General features: G+C 45.1%; 1 protein-coding gene across 1 annotated transcript in view; it reads left to right on the top strand.

The window, feature by feature from the left end:
• Positions 1-720: 720 nt before the first annotated feature.
• Positions 721-21,739, top strand: part of CRHBP (corticotropin releasing hormone binding protein) — a 108,798-nt gene continuing 87,779 nt past the window's right edge. Inside the window, exons 1-3 of the mRNA XM_069218213.1 lie at positions 721-868; positions 1,397-1,490; positions 5,262-5,419. Of these exons, the coding sequence (XP_069074314.1) occupies positions 788-868; positions 1,397-1,490; positions 5,262-5,419 (333 nt within the window). The 5' untranslated portion in view covers positions 721-787. The remainder of the gene's footprint in view (positions 869-1,396; positions 1,491-5,261; positions 5,420-21,739) is intronic.

Genomic DNA, 21,739 nt, shown 5'->3' with positions numbered 1-21,739 from the left:
ATTTCTGTCAAGCGGTTATTTTCTGCGTGTGACATGGCAAGCATAGAGCTGCAGGTTAAATGGAGAATGTCCGACAGCGTATGCCTCGTCCTCTCTCGTTTTTACACACCTAGAACAAACGTTTTGCCTTTTATATTCTTTTATTTTTTTACTTAAATGTATGCACCTGATTTGTCTATAAAACTAAAAGTTCATCGTTTTTGTAACAGCTTTTGTTTTTTACAGAAACCTGCTAATGGTTTCGCTATTTGTAAGTGTGCAAATAAGATAACTGAATGTTTACCCGTGTGAATGATGTACGTTTTGCAGATGTTTGGGGGTCTTCGTCGCGTGAAGCGGTTTTGTGGTACCCTGTGCCAGATCATCCATCCTTCTGCTTTCTCGCAGTACAGTGACAGGGATCCATCACGGCTGTAAGACTGCATCCACATTCTTACCTTGGAGTTGTCAGCCCTCCACTCTCCCTAACTCTAGGTCTGTGCAGCAGTTTGTACATACTCGAATGCAGCAACAAAAGAATGCTTTAGGGCAAACCAAGCACACGACAAGTATACAAATGCCCGGTGCCGAGATTGTGTGGCAGTGTGATGGACCCTCGTCGCAGCCACGTAGTTTGTCGGTGAGATAAGTGTAACCCATGGTTACTGAGTTCATATCTGTGACAGGACAGTGCCTCCCTCTCCCTTCCTCTATATAAGGGGTCTGACAATGAATCCCCACAGGCTCCTCCTAGCTATCAGCCAGGAAGGCACGAGGACACAGACGCGGAGAGGGAGCGCGCGCTGCCATGGCCCCGGCTTCCAGGCTTCAGGTGCACTTGATACTCATCTTCATGTCAGCCCTGAACGGAGAGACCAGATACTTGGAGGTGAGCAGCGCTATGCGAGGCGGCTGCCAGCTAGGCACTTCACTTTTCAAAGAGTACGCGTGCTTTTCAGATGTATATCATGTGTTTGTGAAGTATATCGGCATTGTTTCTTTTTTACTGTTATACAAAGAGTTCTTCCTCTTTTGTTTTCCTTTCTCCTTTTTTCTTGCTGTGTGTTTTTTATTTTCCTGTTCCATGTCTTCCATTTACTTTCTTCTCTTTTGTATAGGAGACCTTTAAAACACAGAGTTCCTAGAATGCTTTTGCTGCTTGTGTACTTTCTGTAATATGATGTTCTGTGGTTTATCAGAATTTACTGTAATATAAGGTTTGTATTGTTTGTTTTAAGCAAGTTTTTTTTTTTAAGTTGACTCTGCCGTTTCATTATTATTTGTAGTTCGAGATGTGTGTTGTGACAGTTTCAGCCATTCGATGAGCATGAACAGGGCGCCCAGCGAAAAACGCAGCTGCTGAACCAATGTACATAATGTCACACCTCCTAAAGTTTATTCCGGTTTTGTTTGACAGGTGCGAGAGGCGGCAGAGGATGGCGAGTTTTTACACATTAACCCTGACTTGAAAAGAGAGTTGTCAGGAGGGCAGCTCTATCGGCGGTCTCTCAGTAAGTACCATCCATTTGTTTTCTTAGGGGTGCTTGTGATCGCGCCCTGCTGCTGTATTGCTTTTCTGTAAGTGGTTGTGCTTACTAAATGTATATTAGTAGTCTACCATGTGAAGAGGAGTTAAATAAACATTATTTCAGATATCTTCATTTGGTAACGGCACCTGAATCTTTAACTGCACTAAGCAAATGCATGCACCCCTCCCCCACCACTTTACCTAAAGCAGGGGAGTGCCCAGAAACTTAAAGCACCCCTAACTTTGAAATAAACCCCTAATGGCACAAGAGAGGTGACGACAGCCCTCCATTGAAGAGCTCCCTTTTCTTTTCCATCCAACCATCTATTTATTCATACTTTCAACCTTCTATCCACCCACTGATATCCACTACATCCCTTTTACATACCGTCATCCATTAATTCCTTCATCCATCAATCTTTCCCTATTCCTTCCATCCATCCCATCTGCCATCCATTCATCAATCCACTTTGACATTCATACACCCACTCTGTCATCCATCCTTCCATCTAACCAATCTCCCATTCATTCATCCACTCTCCCGGCCGTCCATTCATTCATCCATTCTTATATCCCTCTCCTCTGCCATCCATTCATTTTGACATCCATACATCTATCCTCTCTGCCATCCATGTATCCAGCCATCTACCCATCCATCCATTATGAACTCATCCACTCTGCCATCCATCCATTTGTCCATCCACTCTGCCATCCATTTGCTCGTCTTTTTATCTATTCATCCATCCCTTTGCTATGCCATCCTTTCACCTGTCCATCCACCTCTATCCTTCCCTTTACCCTGCCATCCTGTCCCCTGTCCATCCAACTATCCATTCGCCCACTCATCCATCTATCCCTTTACTCTGTCATCCTCTCACCTGTCCATCCACCTATCTATTTACTCATCCTTTCACCCACTTCTCTATCTACCACTTAGTCATCCACCCACTCATTCATCCAAACGCCCTTTCAACCTTTCTTTCATTCTCTATTCTTTTATTCCCTATTCTGTTTGCTATCTTTCGTTGTTCCTTGCGCCCGCTTACCCTTCTAATAATGGTGTATTGTTTTATAGCGGTATTTATCAGCTATTGAGCCCCACCCGTGTTGAAGCTGCTAAAGCCCGGGGGCGGGGGAGGTTCAGGACGCCCCTGACCTAAAGGGGTGGCAGTTGTAATAATAATTTCAAACGAAAGTCTGAAGCATTAAACCTGGATGTATACTCGTCCTTCACAGGTTAGTTACGTAGATTGAACTAGGTGTATCCAGTCAACCGGTTGTTGCGTATTTTTCTTATGTAATCTAAAATCAGTTTACCATGTCGGTTAATGGTAAATATAGTCTGATATTATTTGAGGGTATATATTTTCAGCACTAATGTTCCTGCACCTATCGCGCTCCAGCTCAGTGACGATGTTTTATGTTTTGTGTTTCTTGCTCAGGGTTTTCTGCTTGTAAATGCAGTATATTGAATTTAGACAGAGACAAACTGATTTAACGACACAATGAGCTATTTCACCAGGTCACCAGATAACAATTTGTATTTTCAGACTGTCAATATAAAAGAATGAAATCTTTGTTTTACCCGATGCTCCAAAAGTGGCCTGGAGCTCAGAGGTCACATAGCAGTGACCTCAGCAACCGCTACAAAGTACCACTGTCTCACGCCTGAGGTTGAGTGTCTATCCACAGGAGGTACCCTCAGAGTTTCATTCAGCACTGGGCCTTTGGACAGCCATGCCCTGCTGTTAAAATGGTATTAGACGTAGAGCTGGATGGGAAGGGGCAAGCCGCTGGTTTCTGGAGGAGAAAAATCCACCCATGGAATTTCCTCAACCGTAGGAATAGAATGGAGGATGCAATCCTCTTGGATGAATTTCCTCCAGGTGTAAGATTTCTTCAAGAAATGGCTATATTTCCAACCCCCTCCCCCCGCAACTTTATATCTTTATCTCTCTGTGCATCATAAGGGGAAGGACTTCCTTGAACTATAACCACAGCCAAGGAATTCCACAGTTCCCCAATTTCTGCATTATTATGAATATCCCGCACTAGCCACATAACCCACTCACTGCATAATTTGCTGTAACAATGATTCTAGCTTAAATTGATGAGCATTTAAACAGAATAAAAACGCAGCACACAGGGTGCAACACGGTGCCAGGGACTTTGCAAACGTATCTGGTCGCTTGGCAGCTAATTATGGCTGTATTTAAATAGTTAAGAGCTGAGCATTTTGTATCTAAATTGTTAACCCCTGCCAACTGATGGACTGAGAAAGAAATCGTTTTGTCTATATCAGGACACAACATATTTGAATGGAGTTCAAGCAAGGAGGAAAGGCTTTTTTTCTTTGTCATGAAGATCTTTGTTTCCCTGTGTGCCTAAACAGATTTAAATCGCGTCAGAGCTCATGGCAATCAGTGTCTACGAGACTACCAAATAGTTGAATCACTTTTTAGTCTGCAATGTCTTGAACCTTAAAGTGGCTTCTAGAAGAACTTGTATATAATACGTAAGTAAGTAAAATAATGCTCTGCAGGGTTCCTCCTCAACAAAAGAAGTAATTACAAATAAATTATATCGGAAGTAAAAACGACCCTGGAGACTCTTTAAAACAAGCATTTGCAATGCAATGGGTCTTGCGTTTGCTTGAGTTAGAGCTATTAGAGTGGTAAACTCCTAACCTGACTTTTCTTGCCACATAACCTGCAGACACACAAAAGGAAACAGAAGTTTGCTCGCAGTGAAACGTATCCTAAAACTGCAGTTATCCATGGAACCGGCAAAAGTGCAATAATACATGTAACAGGGTCGATGTCATGCAAAGCGCTCGATTACTGCGTGCTGCTTACAAAATAAAAATAAAAAGTAGTCCAGAACCCAACAGAAAACATTGAGCCTCGTATGTTTTCAGTAGTTGGCTGATGCGCTCAAGAAGAGCTAAACACCAGAAAAGGCATGATGTATGCACTAATGCACTAATGAAATCAAGCACATTTTAAAAGGCAAGCCCACGAACAAATCAAACTGATGGGCCTGACATGGGTGTGGTTAAAAGCCCACAGAGAGATTACACCAGGAGCAGAGTGCTTTGCACGCTCGACCCTAGAAAAAGAACTGGTATGCACAGAACAAAGGAAGTGCAGCTTTTATTACAAGAAGCTGTACATGTAGTTTAGGTATGCTGACGGAAGCTTCACACATGGTCTGCCCAGGATATTCTACATAACGTAGTAAGGGGAGTGATAATAAACTTGTTTTTGCCTGTGTGCCCATCCTTTTGAATCAATAGCTGTAAAATGTCAAGAAAATAATGTCTCCAAATGAGTCATTTGATATCTAAGGTGCCTTTCTTTGATGCATAATTTGTGTTTAGTTCTCTGTACAATGTAATCATTTCTGCAGCTTGATTGGGTCTGTCACTGCCACATGACCCCAGTGGCCCTTACTGAAACCAGATTTCTTAGCTACTTTCCATGCCAACCCTATGTCCTATAGACATGGAATGAAAAGAAGTGGCCAGTGGGTGATATGTGCTTTGTTTGAGAAGATCATATTTTCACTATAACCAAAGTTCAGTTTGACACCAGTTGTATGCTTAAGCTATATGCTAAGCAGTGTGGAGATATACGATGCAGAAGTGTGCAAAGGAAAAATGTATGATGCTTGATGTGCATTGTCCATTGCTCCATGTTCCATTGAAGTTCCCGATATGGAGCAATAATGTACCCTTTTTCTTCTGCTCCTGTAGGGTGTGTTGACATGCTGAGCATCGAAGGGCAGTTCACCTTCATCGCCCAGCAACCTGCACTGCACTGTGCTGTTTTCTTCATTGGTGACCCAGAGGATCTCATCACCATTGAATACGACTTTGTCAACATTGACTGTCATGGTGGGGACTTCCTGAAGGTAAGCCGCCCTACAGATGCCTGGTGACGTCTTAAAAGCTACACTTTTCTTCTTGCATGACTCAAGTGGGTGATACAACATGATGGGGACTTCCTGAAGGCAAGCCGCCCCACAGATGCCCGGTGACTTCTTTAAAGCTACACTTTTCTTCTTGCATGACTCAAGTGGGTGATGCAACATGGTGGGGACTTCCTGAAGGTAAGCCTCCCCACAGATGCCTGGTGACTTCTCAGAAGCTATACTTTTCTTCCTACATGACTCAAGTGGGTGATGCAACAAGGTAGGGGATTCTATACAAGATCTGCAGAGGGTAGACCAATAGAGAGGTGAGTTGTTTGCACTGCTGCTCCTCCAATAAGAATGCAAGTGCTGGGTGAGCATATGGAATTTGAATATTCATTGGTCCTTCACTGACGATGACCCACCAAAAACAGCCAGCCACCCCCATTCCCAATTTGCCTCATTTTTAATCTGGAGGGGACTTTATAGGGGCCCGTCCCTTGAATTTCTGCAAATTCAAGGGAAGTATGCCCTCTGTGAATCATGTGATTGTATTGTGTGACGATGTGAGCATAGATGCTGTGAATCACCACTCAAGTTGTAAAACAGAGTGAAAAAAAATATCTTAATAGAGCGGAAGGGCAGCAACCACGTATCTGGATCCCCCATCCCCCAGCAGTGTGTACTGTGTGGATTGACTGACAACATTTCCTCAGTGAATCAGGAGGAATCTGTCTATAGGTGTGCCTGTGGGTGGGCCACCTCAGCATTGTTCAGCCTCGGGTTAGTAGTCACCTCTGAGGCATCAAGAGTCAAGTTTTAGGACTTGGTGTTAGGTGTGACCGCCTGTGGCCCCAGCAGGGCCAGGAATACAAAGGATATGATAATTTTCATATGTATTAAGAGTGGCCGCTACCTAGATGCTCAGAAAAATAAGTTTCCACTTTTGTAATTACCCAGATGGAGCTTTACACACACGTCAGCATATCGTTTTGTGATTGCCAGGGGGGCAGTTAATTACTAACCATCATCTACTCATTCCACAGCTTTATTCCTTTTGAGTAAATAGTGAATCACAACTAAAATATATGACAGCACCCACTTAGTGTTTTGTTCTTGTTGGGTGTGAGACAAAGAATGTCTATTTCTGGTGCTTCGTGTGGGATGAAAAAGGTGCGGGTCCTCTGAAGGCAGTGTGGCCAAAGAAGCATATCTAGGATTTTTTTCCAAGAAGTATGGCCTATGCAATAAGGGTATGGCTTATAACATGTAAACTAAAACCCAATGCATCACACACTGGGCCTCCTTACCAGTATTTGGGTGCTTCTGAGTTTTTTGTTATTGCATTCAGAGACAGCACACGGCAATGACCCTATGCCTAAAATAAAACAGACATGTTAGCTTTGCCATTGCTTGTCAGAAGTATCAGATAAATGAGCCACAACAATGGTTTTTGGCATAATTAAACCTGAAAATATTTAAATCCTGAAAATATGAGACTGTCGATTAAACATAAGTCAGGTCCATGTGAAGCGCAGTGGTGTTCGCAGTGTGTCAGTCACTCCTATTCTTCCTTCCGCATTACTTTCCTCTACAATCTTTCACTCTATTAGACACATACGCCCTTCTAGCCCGAACATATTTCAGAAATTCTCCACCTACCTATAACATCAGCTTCCTTCTCATCATTCTTTTCACTTATCTCCTTCCTGCTCATCATTTTTAGACTATGCTTCTGGGTGTTATTCCTTGTGTTATCTCCAGTTCATCATGTCTCTCTCTCACACACACTCACTCTTCTCACCATTAAACACAGCGTTGTTATTTCTTTTGGTGCTGTCAATATTTCAACAGCTGTACATACCTCCTTCACACACTTGGTTATTACAGCTCACACTTTTGTAACCATCACTCTGTGCGCTCTGCAGAGAGGCCAAAGACTGGGTGAACAACTTTATGGCCCACAAATTGTGGCTCATCATGAGCACCCACCCACACTTTGAACTCACCCAGATACCTAGATATGGCTGTTCAGCTCACAAGATGCACCATACAAGAGTCTTATGTTGCATGTAAAAACTTCACAAAGACAACATCTGGAAAAAGCAAACACATAGGGAATGCAAGATGAAGTAAAACATGTGAAATGTAAGCAGAAGCTGCATGGCTGACATGGATTATTTCAAATGTTTTTAGAGTAATTGTAGATAAACCCATTGTGATTTTTACCTGCAAAGTTGTGAGCATGAATATAAGTCATAGAAGGACCCCTTTCAAAGTCAGCTTTTATTAGCTACCAGGACTCTTGTATGGCAGGGTTCCTACCCACACTTAAAGCTCTTTGCCTATCTACTTTGCATTATCACTCAGTGGAGCACAGTATATATTCAAGAGGTCCCACGTTTTAGCTCCCAACTCAAGAAACACCTATTATGAAGACCACATCAAAATGTATTGACTTTCTCGGTCTTGAAATAGTTCTATGAGAATTCAAACCAGTGATGTCCAGAGTACAACAGACCTCAGCAAGATATACCTAATGTCTGGGACTGAGGTTCCTGAGCTGAACATTACTGGGAGGTATATACACCAATTGCCGACTTCCACCAGCCACAAAGTGGTGGACTGTGGGGGGGGGGGGGGTATGTGAAACATTGAGCTACCTTACTGTGATGGGACCCATGGCCTGAGTGTTACTTCCATACCTATTTGCTGGAGCCAAATGACGCCCTCAGCTTACTGGTATAGGAACTGCTACCTGCAGGTCCACAGGGACCTCTCCAGCAGGAGTGTATCCTCGGCCCTCCTTAGTGAGATTGCAGTGTGTGACCTGCTGATTACATGCTGCCATCTGCTTCAGTTGCAGGATCAAAGGCAAAGAAGCAGTCAACAAGTGACTGGAGTGAAGCTGGGGTATAAAACTAGAAGTGGGCTGTTACTCCATGGTCATGTAGTGTTCGTTAAAGACATGTGTCTTCAGTTCTGTCCTGAATTAAAGCAGGAGTAGGATGGTCCTAAATGTATCAATAATTAGATATCAGTGTAGGGTGCAGATCAAGCCATTTAAATGTTGCAATATCAGGATATCTGTGCATACCGTGGATCAAAACAGAGATGCATCGTGCAACTCTTGATGTCCAAGCTGTTCATGTTGCAGGGTTTATATGTGTTTTATGGGAGTTCTACTAACTCTCAATAGAGGTCAATAGAGGGGTCCACCCTGAGAGCCAGGTTTGTACCTCAGTACTAGGATACCAGTGCATGGTTCAAATATTGGTTCTTTAAAGAGAGGGAATAGCTAATGCTCCACAGGGTGAACGTTTCTGAAATTAAGCTATAGTAGAATATTCTGAACTATTACCAGGCACTTTTTTGTAGGTCAGCACTCCAAGACCTACTGTTACCACTTCTTTAAAATGTGCATAATGTGGGCTTTGGCGTCGCCTAACGGAGTACTCTCTTTGGCTGGTTGGTGTATCATTCCGTCTCCTATTGTGAGATTGTATTGGAAAGCATAAGATACAGTTTAAATCTGACAAGCGCAGAAAGTTATCATATCATTTATCCTAAAGAAGCATTAAATGCAGAAAGCATTTTTTTCCAATAGAGAAGGATTTATTTTATGTGTTTTAGGACTAAAATTGCAAGTCAGTCCTAATGAATTTGGTAATGCCTGTCATCAATATGCTCTGAAATGGATTTGTTACCAATTAGGTATTCAGTTAATTCACAGAATTCTTTTTTCTCAATTCTGAAGGACTGTGGCCAATGTGAATTTGCCATGCTTACTGTTAAGGAGCAAGGTACCTATCTTCCCATCATAAATGAGTTGAAGGGCAGTGGCATGAAACTTATTGGCGAATTGATGGTGAAATATCATTGGATGCACACGCGTCTTTAATTAAAGACATATCTAAGAAATATGGTGTTGTCCAGTTGCTCTTGACCAGTAGGGGCAGTGATGCCTAAACTTGTGTGGAGAGGGAGTTCCACCTGTACCGCTCACTCAAGCTAAAGCCAGTGATTTGGGCAAAAAGTTTAGTCATGCGTTTGAGTATTTGGTTTCTGGCAGATTGTGGATGATAAAGTCGATATGCAGTCATGCGATTTAAATATGAAATTTGACCTACCCTTGTCTTGTTTCATTGACAAAAGTAAAAGGTCATCATGTACGAATGTTTAAAAGTATGGGTGTTTTCACAATGCTATGGTGAAATTTGGCAAACTGCTAAATGTGCTGACCACTGTTGGGAAAGGATGTGTATGACTAACTGAGCATTTAGCTTGTTGTAAGCCATGGACCCCGGGTTATCAACTGTCACTTGTTTCCATTTATATTGTATTGCTTGTCAGTGTTTGTAATTTATTTTAAAGTAGTTGCAGCAAACAATTCAAACATTTACTTGAGTAGGAGTGCATGAAGGTAAAACTGTCCTAAAGTCAGGCAAAATTGGAAATTTCGCATTGGCAAAGCTCAGCAAATTTGTCAGACTTGCAAAGTTTTCTCATTCATGATCTGCACAACAGGGCTGTTACACAGCCATGGGATGTCCCACCGATAAAGGGCAAGGTGACGTGTATTGGATGAGAAATTATTTGGCTTGGAAATGGGTCGAAGTGTGTTCTCAGTAAGGGGATGCACAGAGAGAAGCAGAAATCGGAAATTGCCGGTGATCTTCAATGTCAAGGGATGAGAAAGGGCAGGTTCATTGGATGTTGCAAGGAGTTGGGACCCTATTGGAGGCGGCACTTTCTGCATGCCAGACAGAACCTACCATTCCCATCAGAGGTGGGTAATTGCACTTACTGTGTAACCTGCGCTCACCCCTGGGTAGCTTGGCACAGAGCAGCCAGGCTTATCCCAGGGGTGATGTGTAAAGCATTGAGATAGCACTTCCCTACAACAAATATACTGAGCATCACAAAAGAGCCTTTACCCGAGGTGTATGTAAATAAAGTTTGTATTCAACACACATTAGTTAACACAACTTGAAAATCATGTAAATATGGGCATAAATCACATTTATAACTATCACTAGCAGTACTAGGCTCAATTGTTTTAAAACAACATTAGCAATATGTACAGTATGTACACGTGAGAAAAATAATACTTTCCCTCCAGCACCCTTATGCGGTGCCAAAACTTTGTCAGCACAAACCCCATCCCAGCGATTACCCTAATTCAATACCACACAGTTATAGGATGCATCCCGGTTCACAAAGATAGCAGCAATGTGTACATACAGAGAATTGCAGCACTTTTAAATAGCTCCACGGCCTAGGCAGCACAGGTAAAACCCAACGTCAACCATGATAGTCCTCTGACAAAGAAACAACATGTACGGCAACACCGGTGTGCGGTGTAGTCAATCCAGAGCAATCACTCCCACACACTCCCAAATTTTTGGCATGCTAGTATAAAACACACTTTCATACACTTGCTGATATCCAGCAGGTTAGTGGTCACTGCCCTCACAGACCTCCCCTGAGTCCAAAATTTCCTTCACCATCCAATCAGTTCCTACTATCCCGGCCCCCATGAGCTGAAAATGAGAGCACCCTCTCCACGGATGCTAGGCCGCTTGCAGACGGAGGTACACTTATTCAGGATCCGGGAGCAGAGGTGGGGGGAATAAAGAGATGGCAGCTGGTCAGGCAATAGACGACAAATGGGGGTGTGGCCACCACCCTGGAAGTTCACTCAGGGGTCACCCCACTGTGATTTCCGGTGCGGACCATGTTGTGCCAAGCACAGGGGGAGGGTTGCTTTGGCACACATGCTGTCCACAGTGGTGCCCAGCCACGCCAGGCACTAAAATACACAAATAGTTACCAATTCTGCACCTCCCTGGCAGGGGGCACAGTGCCTGGGATGCGATGACTTGAGTCACCCTGGACATTCCCAGTTGCACACGAAGAGTCAAAATCCGCACCTCCCTGGAAGGAGGCACAACGTCTGGTGTGTGATAACTTGAGTCACACCAGACAATTCTGATTGCACACAAAGAGTTATCAATGCCATACCTTCCTTTAATGAGGCACAGCGTCTGGTGTGCGAGGACTTGAGTCACACCAGACAAAACCGGACACACATGAAGAGTTCCAATCCCATACCTCCATGGAATGAGGCAAACCATCTGGTGTGCGATGACTTGAGCTGCACCAGACCAACCGGTTACACACAGAGAGACATAAGCTCAGCAGTGCAGTAGGAGGTAGAATGCAACACTGCTCCGGGTACTCCCCCACCTCTGTGGGCCACAACCAGCGAAGTGACCAGTGCACAGAAGGATCATGAAGTCAGATGTTGCACAAGAGAAATGCAGCACGCTTGACAAAAGAGGGCCACGCCGGTTCCAGCCACTGGTGAATCCGCTCACTACCAACAAGACGCTTATGCATGTCATGGCCCCACAATGAAGGGCCACAACCTCTTGAATGCAGCCAGTACTTTGAAGGCTCCGCACCAGGCAAATACAGTCTCCAGGCACAATACCTAGTACCACGTCACACCGATGCTGCCAGGTGATGTCCAGCAGATGATGTAGGCACTAAAGAGGGCACCACTCTCCAAATGACACAGGTAGAAGATGTATGTCCACCTCCACCTGTGAACAGGGGGCAAGCCAACAAGCCATTGGAGAGCAGACTTCAGGGTGCCAAACAGCAGCAACCAGTTTGCCCAGGCCAGCCACGATGCAGGAAGGGTTCACAGTCCCTTCATAGGGCAGTAATTACTCATTGTGCACAACAGATTCCTCTGGCAGTGTGCACCACGGTGTCCAAGATCTCGTCCCACTTTTCTTCAGTGTTTCTCTCAGTTGCTGCAGTGTGGCACCAGTAGTTTTTACTGCAGTAGTCCTTTGAAGTTGGGGGAGGTTCAGAGGGTTCCTCTTTGAACCATAAAAGTCTCCCCTAAATTTCATGGCCATGGGGCTGTGGAATGCAGATCTTAATCTTTAGTGGGGCCTTCCTTCCAGTTGTGTGCCCAAATTTTATAGCGGTCGCTGGCTAATGCATAGACGTGCTCCTCCACCCCCCAGTGTGGACTTGAGTCAAATTAAAAGGCACACAAAGAGTTTTAGGGCAGAGAAACTTTCACTTTCTAGAAGTGGCATTTTTCTATGATAGGTGACAAAACCACCTTTACCATAGAAAGGGTTATGTCAGGACGAATCCAATGATAGTAAAAAAATATGAGGCGACTCTGCTGCAATCCACTGTTGCAGTTAGGAGTAATTTGTAACACTTCCCCCATAATAACCTATGGGCAAAGCTGCTCTCCTATGCAGTGAAAACGCACCTGGATATTCTTCACTCTCTGGGCATACGTGCACTTGAGCACATATCTAGCATGCATTGGTAGGCTGGACACGTGATTAAAAGCACCGTAGATGTAAGTGCACACACAGGCTTGCTAAGGCAGGCGGGATACATGTTTGAAGCAACTGTACTGCTGGTGCATACACACAGGACAGCACCACTTCCCAACATATGTGGGAAGGTGCACGCACATTTTCACACTGTACTTACAGTAGGAAAGTGTTCAGGGCCCTAAGGCCACTAAGGGAGAATCAGCAGAACCTACTAGAAAAAGCAAAAACGTTTGGGGAAACACCACCTCATTGTGTCAGGTCCAGCAGCAGCCCATCTTTAAGGGCAGAGGGGCCACGCACCTGCACCTTTTGGACCCTAATTCACCCAATCACAGACTCACTCGAGATGCTCATGTACTCACTCACAGACCCACTCAGGCACTCGTGCACCCACTCACAAACCCACTGAGACACTGACACACCCACTCACAGACCACCACAGAGACAATCACACACCCACTCACATACCCACTTAGACAGGGTAGGAATACCCTGAACCCCTGGGCCTGCTGGTGAAGTTCCCCAGAGACCCTGCTGGGGCCAAAAAGCATTTATTTTTTATTGTTCCCACAATAATTGCGGAGGATCCATTAATCTCAGCAAAAATGTTAAAAAAACACAAAATCGTCCCGGGAGGCACATGCCCTCTCACCCTTGCAATAATTGGCTGGGTCCCCGGGGATAGGGTTCCTGGGGCAGATATTGGCACGGGGAGGGGGGGCTGTGCAGGCTCCCTTCCCCTTGCATTAATTGACTGGGCCCTGGGGAGTGGGGTCCCTGGGGCAGAATTTGGCAGGGGAGCAGTACCACCTACCCTTTTAGTATTTGGCTGGGCCAAGGAAGATGGGGTTCCAGGGCCATAATTGGCCTGCGGAGGGGGATTCTGCACCCCCCTCTCAGGCTGCCTGTAGATGGGGTGTAGGCCCTGTGGCCGACCCACTACTGAGCACAGCCAAAGGCTGAGGCATGGGGGTGGGTGCCTGTCTGAAGCCAGGCCTTGCGCCGGTTGGCCACAGGTCCAGGGTAGTGGGGGTTGGATTCACATAAGGTAATTAAATATTGCTTAAAGTTAAAAAAAACACAGGGAGGTGGTGACCCCAGGGCAGCGGGGGAGCAGGTGGCTTTATTGATGACCCCGGGGAGGTGGTGATTCCCGGGGCAGCAGGGCGGGCGCACGGCCCCTGCATTATATTTATTTATAGCCATGGGAAGGTAGTGTTCCACGTGGCAGCCGGGGTGCTCTCGGCCCCCCACATACTATTTATAAGCCCCAGGGAGCTGGCAGTCCCCAGGTCAGCGGAAAGGGGGCAAGAGGCCCCCCTCCATTATTCAGCACATGCCTCTGGGACTTGGCCCACCCGCTTGACAAACCTTCCCAAAATTTTCAAAACCAGTTTGCCACTCATTTTAGCTGCTCTCTGTAGGAAAGTACCCTCTTTTGCCATGGTTACCCCAATTTTCTGCCTGATGTCAGTGTGCTTGATTGTGTTCACTAGGATCCTGCTAACCAGTGATTATGCTCTCTATCCTCTAAATGTTGTTTTTACATACTGGTAACCAAGTATTTCACCCAAAATTGGCATACTGGTGCCCCCTTATAAGTCTCTCGTATATGGTACCTAGGTACCCAGGGCATTGAGGTTCCAGGGGATCCCTATGGGCTGTAGCATATCTTCTGCCACCCATAGGGAGCCCATGCAAAGGCTTCTCCAGGACTGCCATTGCAGCCTATGTGAAAAGGTGCATGCACCCTTTCACTGCCATTTACACTGCACTAGATCACTTATAAGTCACCCTTATAGCAGGCCTTCCAGCCCTGAGGGCAGGGTGCAGAGTACCTGTGTGTGAGGGCACCCCTGCACTAGGAGAGGTGCCCCCATGACCTCCAGGACCATTTTCCCAGACTTCTTGAGTGCAGGGATGTCATTTCACGTGTGTACTGGACATAGGTCACTACCTATGTCCAGCTATGTATTGGTAACTCCGAACGTAGCCATTTTTGGTGTCCAACATGTCGGAATCACACACCAGAGCTTTTGCAAGCACTGGATGTATGATTCCATGCACTCTGGGGGCTCCTTGGAGGACCCCCAGTAATGCCATTTCAGCCCCAGCTGCTGCCACCTCTCAGACGAGTTTCTGCCCTCCTGTTGCTTAAGAAGCTCAAGCCCAAGAAGACAGCTTACATGCTTGAGAGGGTTAGCCTCCCCAAGCCACTGGAAATGCTTTGAAGGGCACATTTGGTGCCCTCATTGCATAATCCACTCTACACCAGTTCAGGGACCCCAGCCCCTGCTCTGGCACGAAACTGGACAAAGGAAAGGGGAGTGACCACTCCCCTGTCCATCAACACCCCAGGTGTCGTGCTCAGAGCTCCTCCAGAGGGTCTCTGGGTGTTGCCATCTCGGACTCCAAGTTGGCAGGGAACTCTGGGAGCATCTGAGTGGCCAGTGCCAGCAGGTGGCGTCAGAGCCCTCCCCTGATAGGTGCTTACCTGTTTAGCTGACCAATTCCCTTTTCAGGGCTATTTAGGGTCTCTCCTTTGGATGGTTCTTCAGATTCAGATTGCAAGACTCCAGCAGGAACAATCTGCAGCGTCTACTTCACCTTCTCACTGAAGAAACTGCATCTGGACCCTCCAGGAACTCTACAAACTGCAACAAAGAAGCAAAGACGACTTCTGCAACATTGTATCTTCAGCTCCTGCCAGCAACTGCAACTAGTTCCCAGTCAAACATCCTCAGAGGACAGCCTGTCTTCAGCCTGCACCAGAAGAGCAAAGGAATCTCCCTTGGAGTGAACGAGTCACTCCCCTGCTTCAGCAGGCACCTCACTGCATCAACGACCGGGGCGTGGGTCCCCTCTCCTGACAAGTTGCGTGGATCCTGCATCACAGGTGGTAGACTGAATTGGTCCCGATGGTCCTGACGTCCTACTGTTCACCTTTGGTGGAGGTAAGACAGTACCCCAGTGCACAGCGTGTTTTGCAGTTGCCATGGCTTGTTGGCATCCTTCCACGAAGTTCTTCGCGCACCATGCAGCTCCAGCCCCCAGCACTCTATCCTGTGACACACATCTTCCTGAGTGGTTCTCCGGTGGCGTGGGAGCCTTTGTCGTAGTGCTGCATGGGCCTTCTTTTGCACCTCCTTTGTCCCCATGCTGTGGGACTCCTGTGCGCGCTGCCTGGTCTTCTGTGGGCTCTCTGAGTTGCTGAGAGCCCCCTCTGACTCCCTTCCAGGGTAGAGTCCACCTGGTCCTTCCTGGTCCTGGGCAGCACCATTTTCCCCTAACCGCTAGCTTTGCGTGTGCCAAGGCTTGTTGGCAGAATCCAGCAAAGCAAACCAGACTGCAATCCTCCTCCCGGCGTGGGACATCATCTGCCCCAACCAGGAACCCAGATCTGTCTTCTAGGGTGCAGTACTGACTGTTCCTCACCGATGGTTCTTCTTTTGCACCTTCATCCGGGTTAGCAGGGGCTCCTGTTCTCCCTGGACTCTTCTGTGCTTCTTGGACTTGGTCCCCTTCTTCCACAGGTCTTCAGGTCCAGGAATCCACTGTTAGTGTCTTGCAGTCTCTACTGGTTCTTGCATTATCTTCTTTCTCGTGTTTCTGTGTGTTCTGGAAAAGTTACTGTGTTTTGCTCATGCTTTCCTGGGCTCTGAGGTGGGTTCTAATATTTATCTTTGATGTTTTCTAGTACTCCCAGCGACCCTCTACACACTACACTTGCCTAGGTGGGAAACTGACATTCGCATTCCACTTTCTTAGTATATGGTTTGTGTCCAGATAGGCCCATTTCTAACTATTGTGATTTTCACTATTTGCACTGTTTTTACGCCTGTCTGTGCATACTAGTGTATATATTTTGTGTAGTACTTATCTCCTAAGGGAGTATAGTCTTTATGGCATTTTTTGCATTTGTGTCACCAAAATAAAGTACCTTTATTTTTGTAACACTCTTTTCTTTCACGTGTGTGAGTACTGTGTGACTACAGTGGCAATGCATGAGCTTTGCATGTGTCCTAGATAACCCTTGGCTGCTCAGCTACAGCTACCCCAAGATAGCCTGGCTTCCAGACACTGCCTACATTTCACTAAGAAGGGATAACTGGACCTGGTATAAGGTGTAAAGTGCCATAGGTACCCACTACAAACCAGGCCAGCCTCCTACACTATCTGGAAAGTTTCAGGGTGATTTGTTCAGGGGTCAGAGAAAAAGGGGGGTCCCAAAACACATTTTCCCCATGCAATTTCTCAGTGGGATTTTAGACACAACTACAGCCCGAACTTCTGGACGGAATTAGACCAAATTTGGCAGAAAGCTATATCTTACGCAGAACGATCTCTTTTCGTAATTTGGTGTAAATCTGATCAGTAGTTTTGAAGATAATTAAAAAAAAGGTTTACATATATCTAGAGATGCAGATCCACCAGGGATCCACCACAGTGGATCCATGGATCCACACGTCAAGAGCAATGTCATGATTGGCTGGCCGCAATCTGAGCGGGAAGTTGCGGCTGCCATTTTGTGTATCAACACTCGGTCCCAAGGGTGGGGGGGGGATAAAGCTTGGCAGCCCTCTGAATGATCATGTGGTAGGCAGTAGTGTCCTTGGTTGGCAATGGTTTGGGGTGGTAGGGCTCTGTTTCTTTACTGTATGCAGGGTCGACCATTTAGTCCACCCAAAAGTCACCCCCTCTCTAGGTGCTAAGGGTTCATCATAGGGATCTAGTGTCTCATGTAAGCTCCTTAAATCAGAAAAGGTGTCATATGGTATGTCTGGGTAGTGAGGCGGTGGTGGTTGAGCGGGTGTGTTTTTTTTTGGGAGTGATGGAGGAAGAAAGTGCTGTGGAGTAGTAGCATGAGGTGGTGGGCTTGTTCCCCTGTCCCTTTACTCGGTGGATAGGTCTTGGTGCCTCTAAAGCCAGCACCTCCTCAAAAGTGAGCCTGCGCTTCTTAGGTATGCGTGGTGTTACATGTGGAAGCTTGACTGATAAGTATCTTGCCAGTTTACGGGTGGGTAAAAAAAATCTTCTGGTCAGCATTGAGGCTGACGTATGAGGATCAGGGCCTCAGCAGTGTCTGACCTTGGTGTAGAATTTGGTTTCAGTGCAGCTTTAAGAGTCGATCTTGGTTTTGAAAAATGGAACTCACCACCACAGTGTGGAGACTGAGTTGTCTTGATGATTTTGGGTGGTGACCTGATAGGAGTCAAGGCCTAGTCTCACGATGAACCAGCACCTGGCATTGAAGCTGAATTGGAAGGTCATTGCTGTTTATGGCTTGACTAGGGGCTAGATAACCAATTCCTTCTGGAGTGTTGCTCTGCCTCAATCTGAGCATGTTCTTGGAGACAAAGGCGTTTGTAACTCGGGCTTTGTCTTCAAGAACAATGCTGCAGAGCTGTGCGTGGTCCTGGCGTGTGAGCCAGACGGTTTCAGAGCCATTCCAAGACCTTATCCAAGACCAACCAGTGCAAATCCTGGTTGTGTAAAATGACTGTTATTGTTCTATAGCGATGTATGAACCAAGTTGCAAAGACAATTATTTAATTTTTTTCTCCACGTGAAACTTTGCTTGGGCACTGTCAAATACGGATGTGGGGTTCTTAGTCATGTTATATACATAGAGGACGAGAAGGGGTGTTGGGAGGCTGGCTAGATCTCTCTCTATATATCCATTGTGGTTCATAGAGATCTTCTTATCTTTTTAAACCCTGATCTGTGAGAAAGACAATTTGGTAATTAACACAGGTTGCTAGCCTTATACCTCCATCAGTATAATCAGCCCATATTCTAAATAGAATGATGAACAAATTTTCATCCAGACCATTTGTTATTTGATCCATCTCGTCAATAAGTGTGAAAGAAGTCAACTCTGTATTTATAATCTAAAGGATGCAGTTTATAATTTAGGATAGTGTCATTTTGGTGTATTGTACTTTACCCGACCATGTAAATATTTTGGTGACCATCTCTGTATGATATCATTAACTTTTCTGATTATTAGCTTTGAATGGAGCTCGATGGTTTACTCAAGATCCATGCTAATGTTAATACAAGTGTATCAGGACTGCCAAGTATAAGAGGGGGAGCACTGTCTAGATCCTGGAGTATGAGAGAATGTGGGTGAGGTGAGGGTGTTAGCTTTGTTGTGTCAGTGGGGGAGTCATAGAGAGACATGACAACTGATATAAATGTGGGGCTTACATCACATTTGTGCATACAAAGGGGCATGGAACTTTGTATTAGCATTTTTAGTTTGTTGTTTCTCTTTATGAGGGAGCTGAGAGTATACACAGAAACCCTGCTATACCTGCCCATACTTGCTAGTTGTCTCTCTTTAGCAAGACAGTTCTGACTCTCAGGCCTATTTGTTGTAAATGTGTAAATGTGTACCTCTTTAACTTATTGTTACTTCTTAAAAATCCTTTCTGACTTTCGGAGGTATTCTTTTATTAGAAGTTTGGAGGTAGGTGCATGACAGATAGCATATTAAATTCTCACAATTCCTAGTGTCCTGGTGTCGTATTTGGGAAACTTTTCCTCTTGTTACCACATTCAAATAAACTCAATTTGTTGACCAAAAAGGTTGGAAGCCTGTATTAACCTTGCAACAATATTATGTTTCTGGCTGTTTCTTGACTCAGCGAGTCATGGTTAGAGAAGGATACCTCTGTGAGTGTGGGTTGTATGTTGGGGTATCTTTTTGCGAACTTTCAGGATATTTTTCTATTTAGTGCGCGTGAAGGTGTGGTAGGTGAAGGTGTTGCCTGCTTGTTTGTGAGCCTTTTGTAAGTCTCCAGATTGCTGGAGTACATAATTTCTAATAGATTGATGCATCACATTTGTTAGATGTATTTATTGCATTAGATATCAGTGTTTTAAAATTGGTTGCATTAATATTATGAATTAAGTTGCATCCGAATAAGTTATTGCCTTAAAATATAAATCATCTGACCCTGTCACATGAGCAAAAGGTACATAGAAGGGGTTGTGAGAATTGCCGTCTGGTAAGCTCCAGGCTTACAACTATGCTGTAGCACGGTCTCTTCTGAGTGAATGATTTTATGTTGCTTGTGCTCGTGTTCGATTAATCTTAGGTGAACTCAGACATGCTGTGCTGGCCTTGTATTTGTGTGCAGGGAGTAGAAATAACTGGAACTGTGTTTTTGCCCCCAGGCTGCTCTGAAACAGGGATACATCCCTAGTAGTTCTTGGTTTAGGTGTGTGGCAAAATGTGACACTAAAGCATGGAGAGAACAAAGAGCTGGATCACCCAGGAGTTTGCTATGTTTAAGGGACCTACTGATTCCAGTCCTGATCTCCTTGTCTGTTCTGTGTGAGAATGTGGATGCAGTGTTACTTGATGGGGGAAATGGTTGCTCGTGGTCTGTGTAAGATCTGCAGAGTCATTGGTGTGTATGTTGTTAGTAGAGGGTGGAGAGTGGGACCATAGCAGGTGTGGGAGAATATGTTGTGCACACAGGAAGTGTGTGCCGGGCATGTGGCTCGAAAGGTGTTAGGGATGCAATGTGTTAGTACAAGATGTTGATGTTAAAAGGTGCTTAAGGGTAGAGAGATGTGCGAATATGGAATAATTCTAAGACAAAGTGCTTGAGGTGGAGGAAAAAACTATGCAAGTGATATTTCAAGATGCTCCAGTGTGTTGACGGCTGGGGCAGAGGTTTTTATTTCTGTATATAACAGAACATTTTTGGCCCTAAGGGGGAAGTGTAGCCCTTGGCTTCCACTGCAATGATTCAATAATTTCTGAAACCTTTTTATCTCAATGAACTTATCACATTATTTGTACCTTTTATTCAATAAACAGTTTCATACTGATTACGAATTAAAATTATTAGTAGAACTCAAATGTACAGGTGGTCCTAAAGTGATGACGCAGTGAAGGTGAGTAATGTGATAGATAAAGTGCCAAAGTGTTATATACAATATATACAAAGGTGCGGTTAAAAAGATGAATGGTCTTCAAAGAGACCCCGTCAATCCAGGTGTCTAGAAGTCACTATTCATTTTAACAATAATCCACACCCATTTATGTTGATGTTTCGACCCAGCATATAAGAACAAATCAATAATGGGTCATCATCAGGACAGATAGTCTTTTGATAGGAAGCACCCACAGATCAAATAACACTAATGATTTGAGTGTGTAATTCTTTGAATTGTTTCTATTCCCAGTTAACTTCAACTGTTCCTCCATAAGCCTTCAATCATGGCTATATGCAATGCGAGTCGAAAATATGTGTGAATCTTTCCGGTTGGAAAGGCTTTCCTTATTGCAACGTACAACCTCGCTTCTTTTTTCAGTAACCACTTGCTTGTTTCAGCGAAATGGAGGATGCCAACTTTATTTATGGTGCATTTTCCGTCAAGAGGTGCGTTGTGCTAGCTGTTTCCCATTGAAACACTAACATACCAAACCATATGCATTTGATGTGGTATGTTATGATTGGGACTTGACCTTGTGTCAGTGTGATGTAATGATTTCCGTTCTAATTATGAGATGTAGTGCAGTGTGATAGGTTGTTTTGTGAAGTGCTGTCCTGTCTTGTTCAATGTGGCCATGTGCAGCAGTATGCTGTTGTTCAGTTACGAATGTTCTGTGCCATGCTTTAGTATTGTTCCTGTCCAAGGTAGGGGTGCAATACAGAGCCCTGCCGCCCCTGCAGTGCAGGAGACTTTCCAACCCTTTACGGGGCTCCCAAATCTTCAGGAGGCCCCTATTCAGCACACCGCCAATGAATATCCATGAGATATGGGAGACTCAGAGGCCCCTCATCAAATTTTGCAGGGAAATCCCAACAATTTGAGTTACGCCAGTGGTCCAAGGTCCCAGTTGGACAAAAGGGCTACTGGCAGTTACCCAGACTCAAAATACTATGAAAACTCTAAAGGAAGAATGTTTAAAGGCCGGGCGGCC

The sequence above is a fragment of the Pleurodeles waltl genome, chromosome 1_1 (assembly GCF_031143425.1).
Source record: "Pleurodeles waltl isolate 20211129_DDA chromosome 1_1, aPleWal1.hap1.20221129, whole genome shotgun sequence".
NCBI lineage: Eukaryota > Metazoa > Chordata > Amphibia > Caudata > Salamandridae > Pleurodeles > Pleurodeles waltl.
Note: the sequence above shows the minus strand (reverse complement) of the source record. Positions and strands in the feature narration are given on the sequence as shown.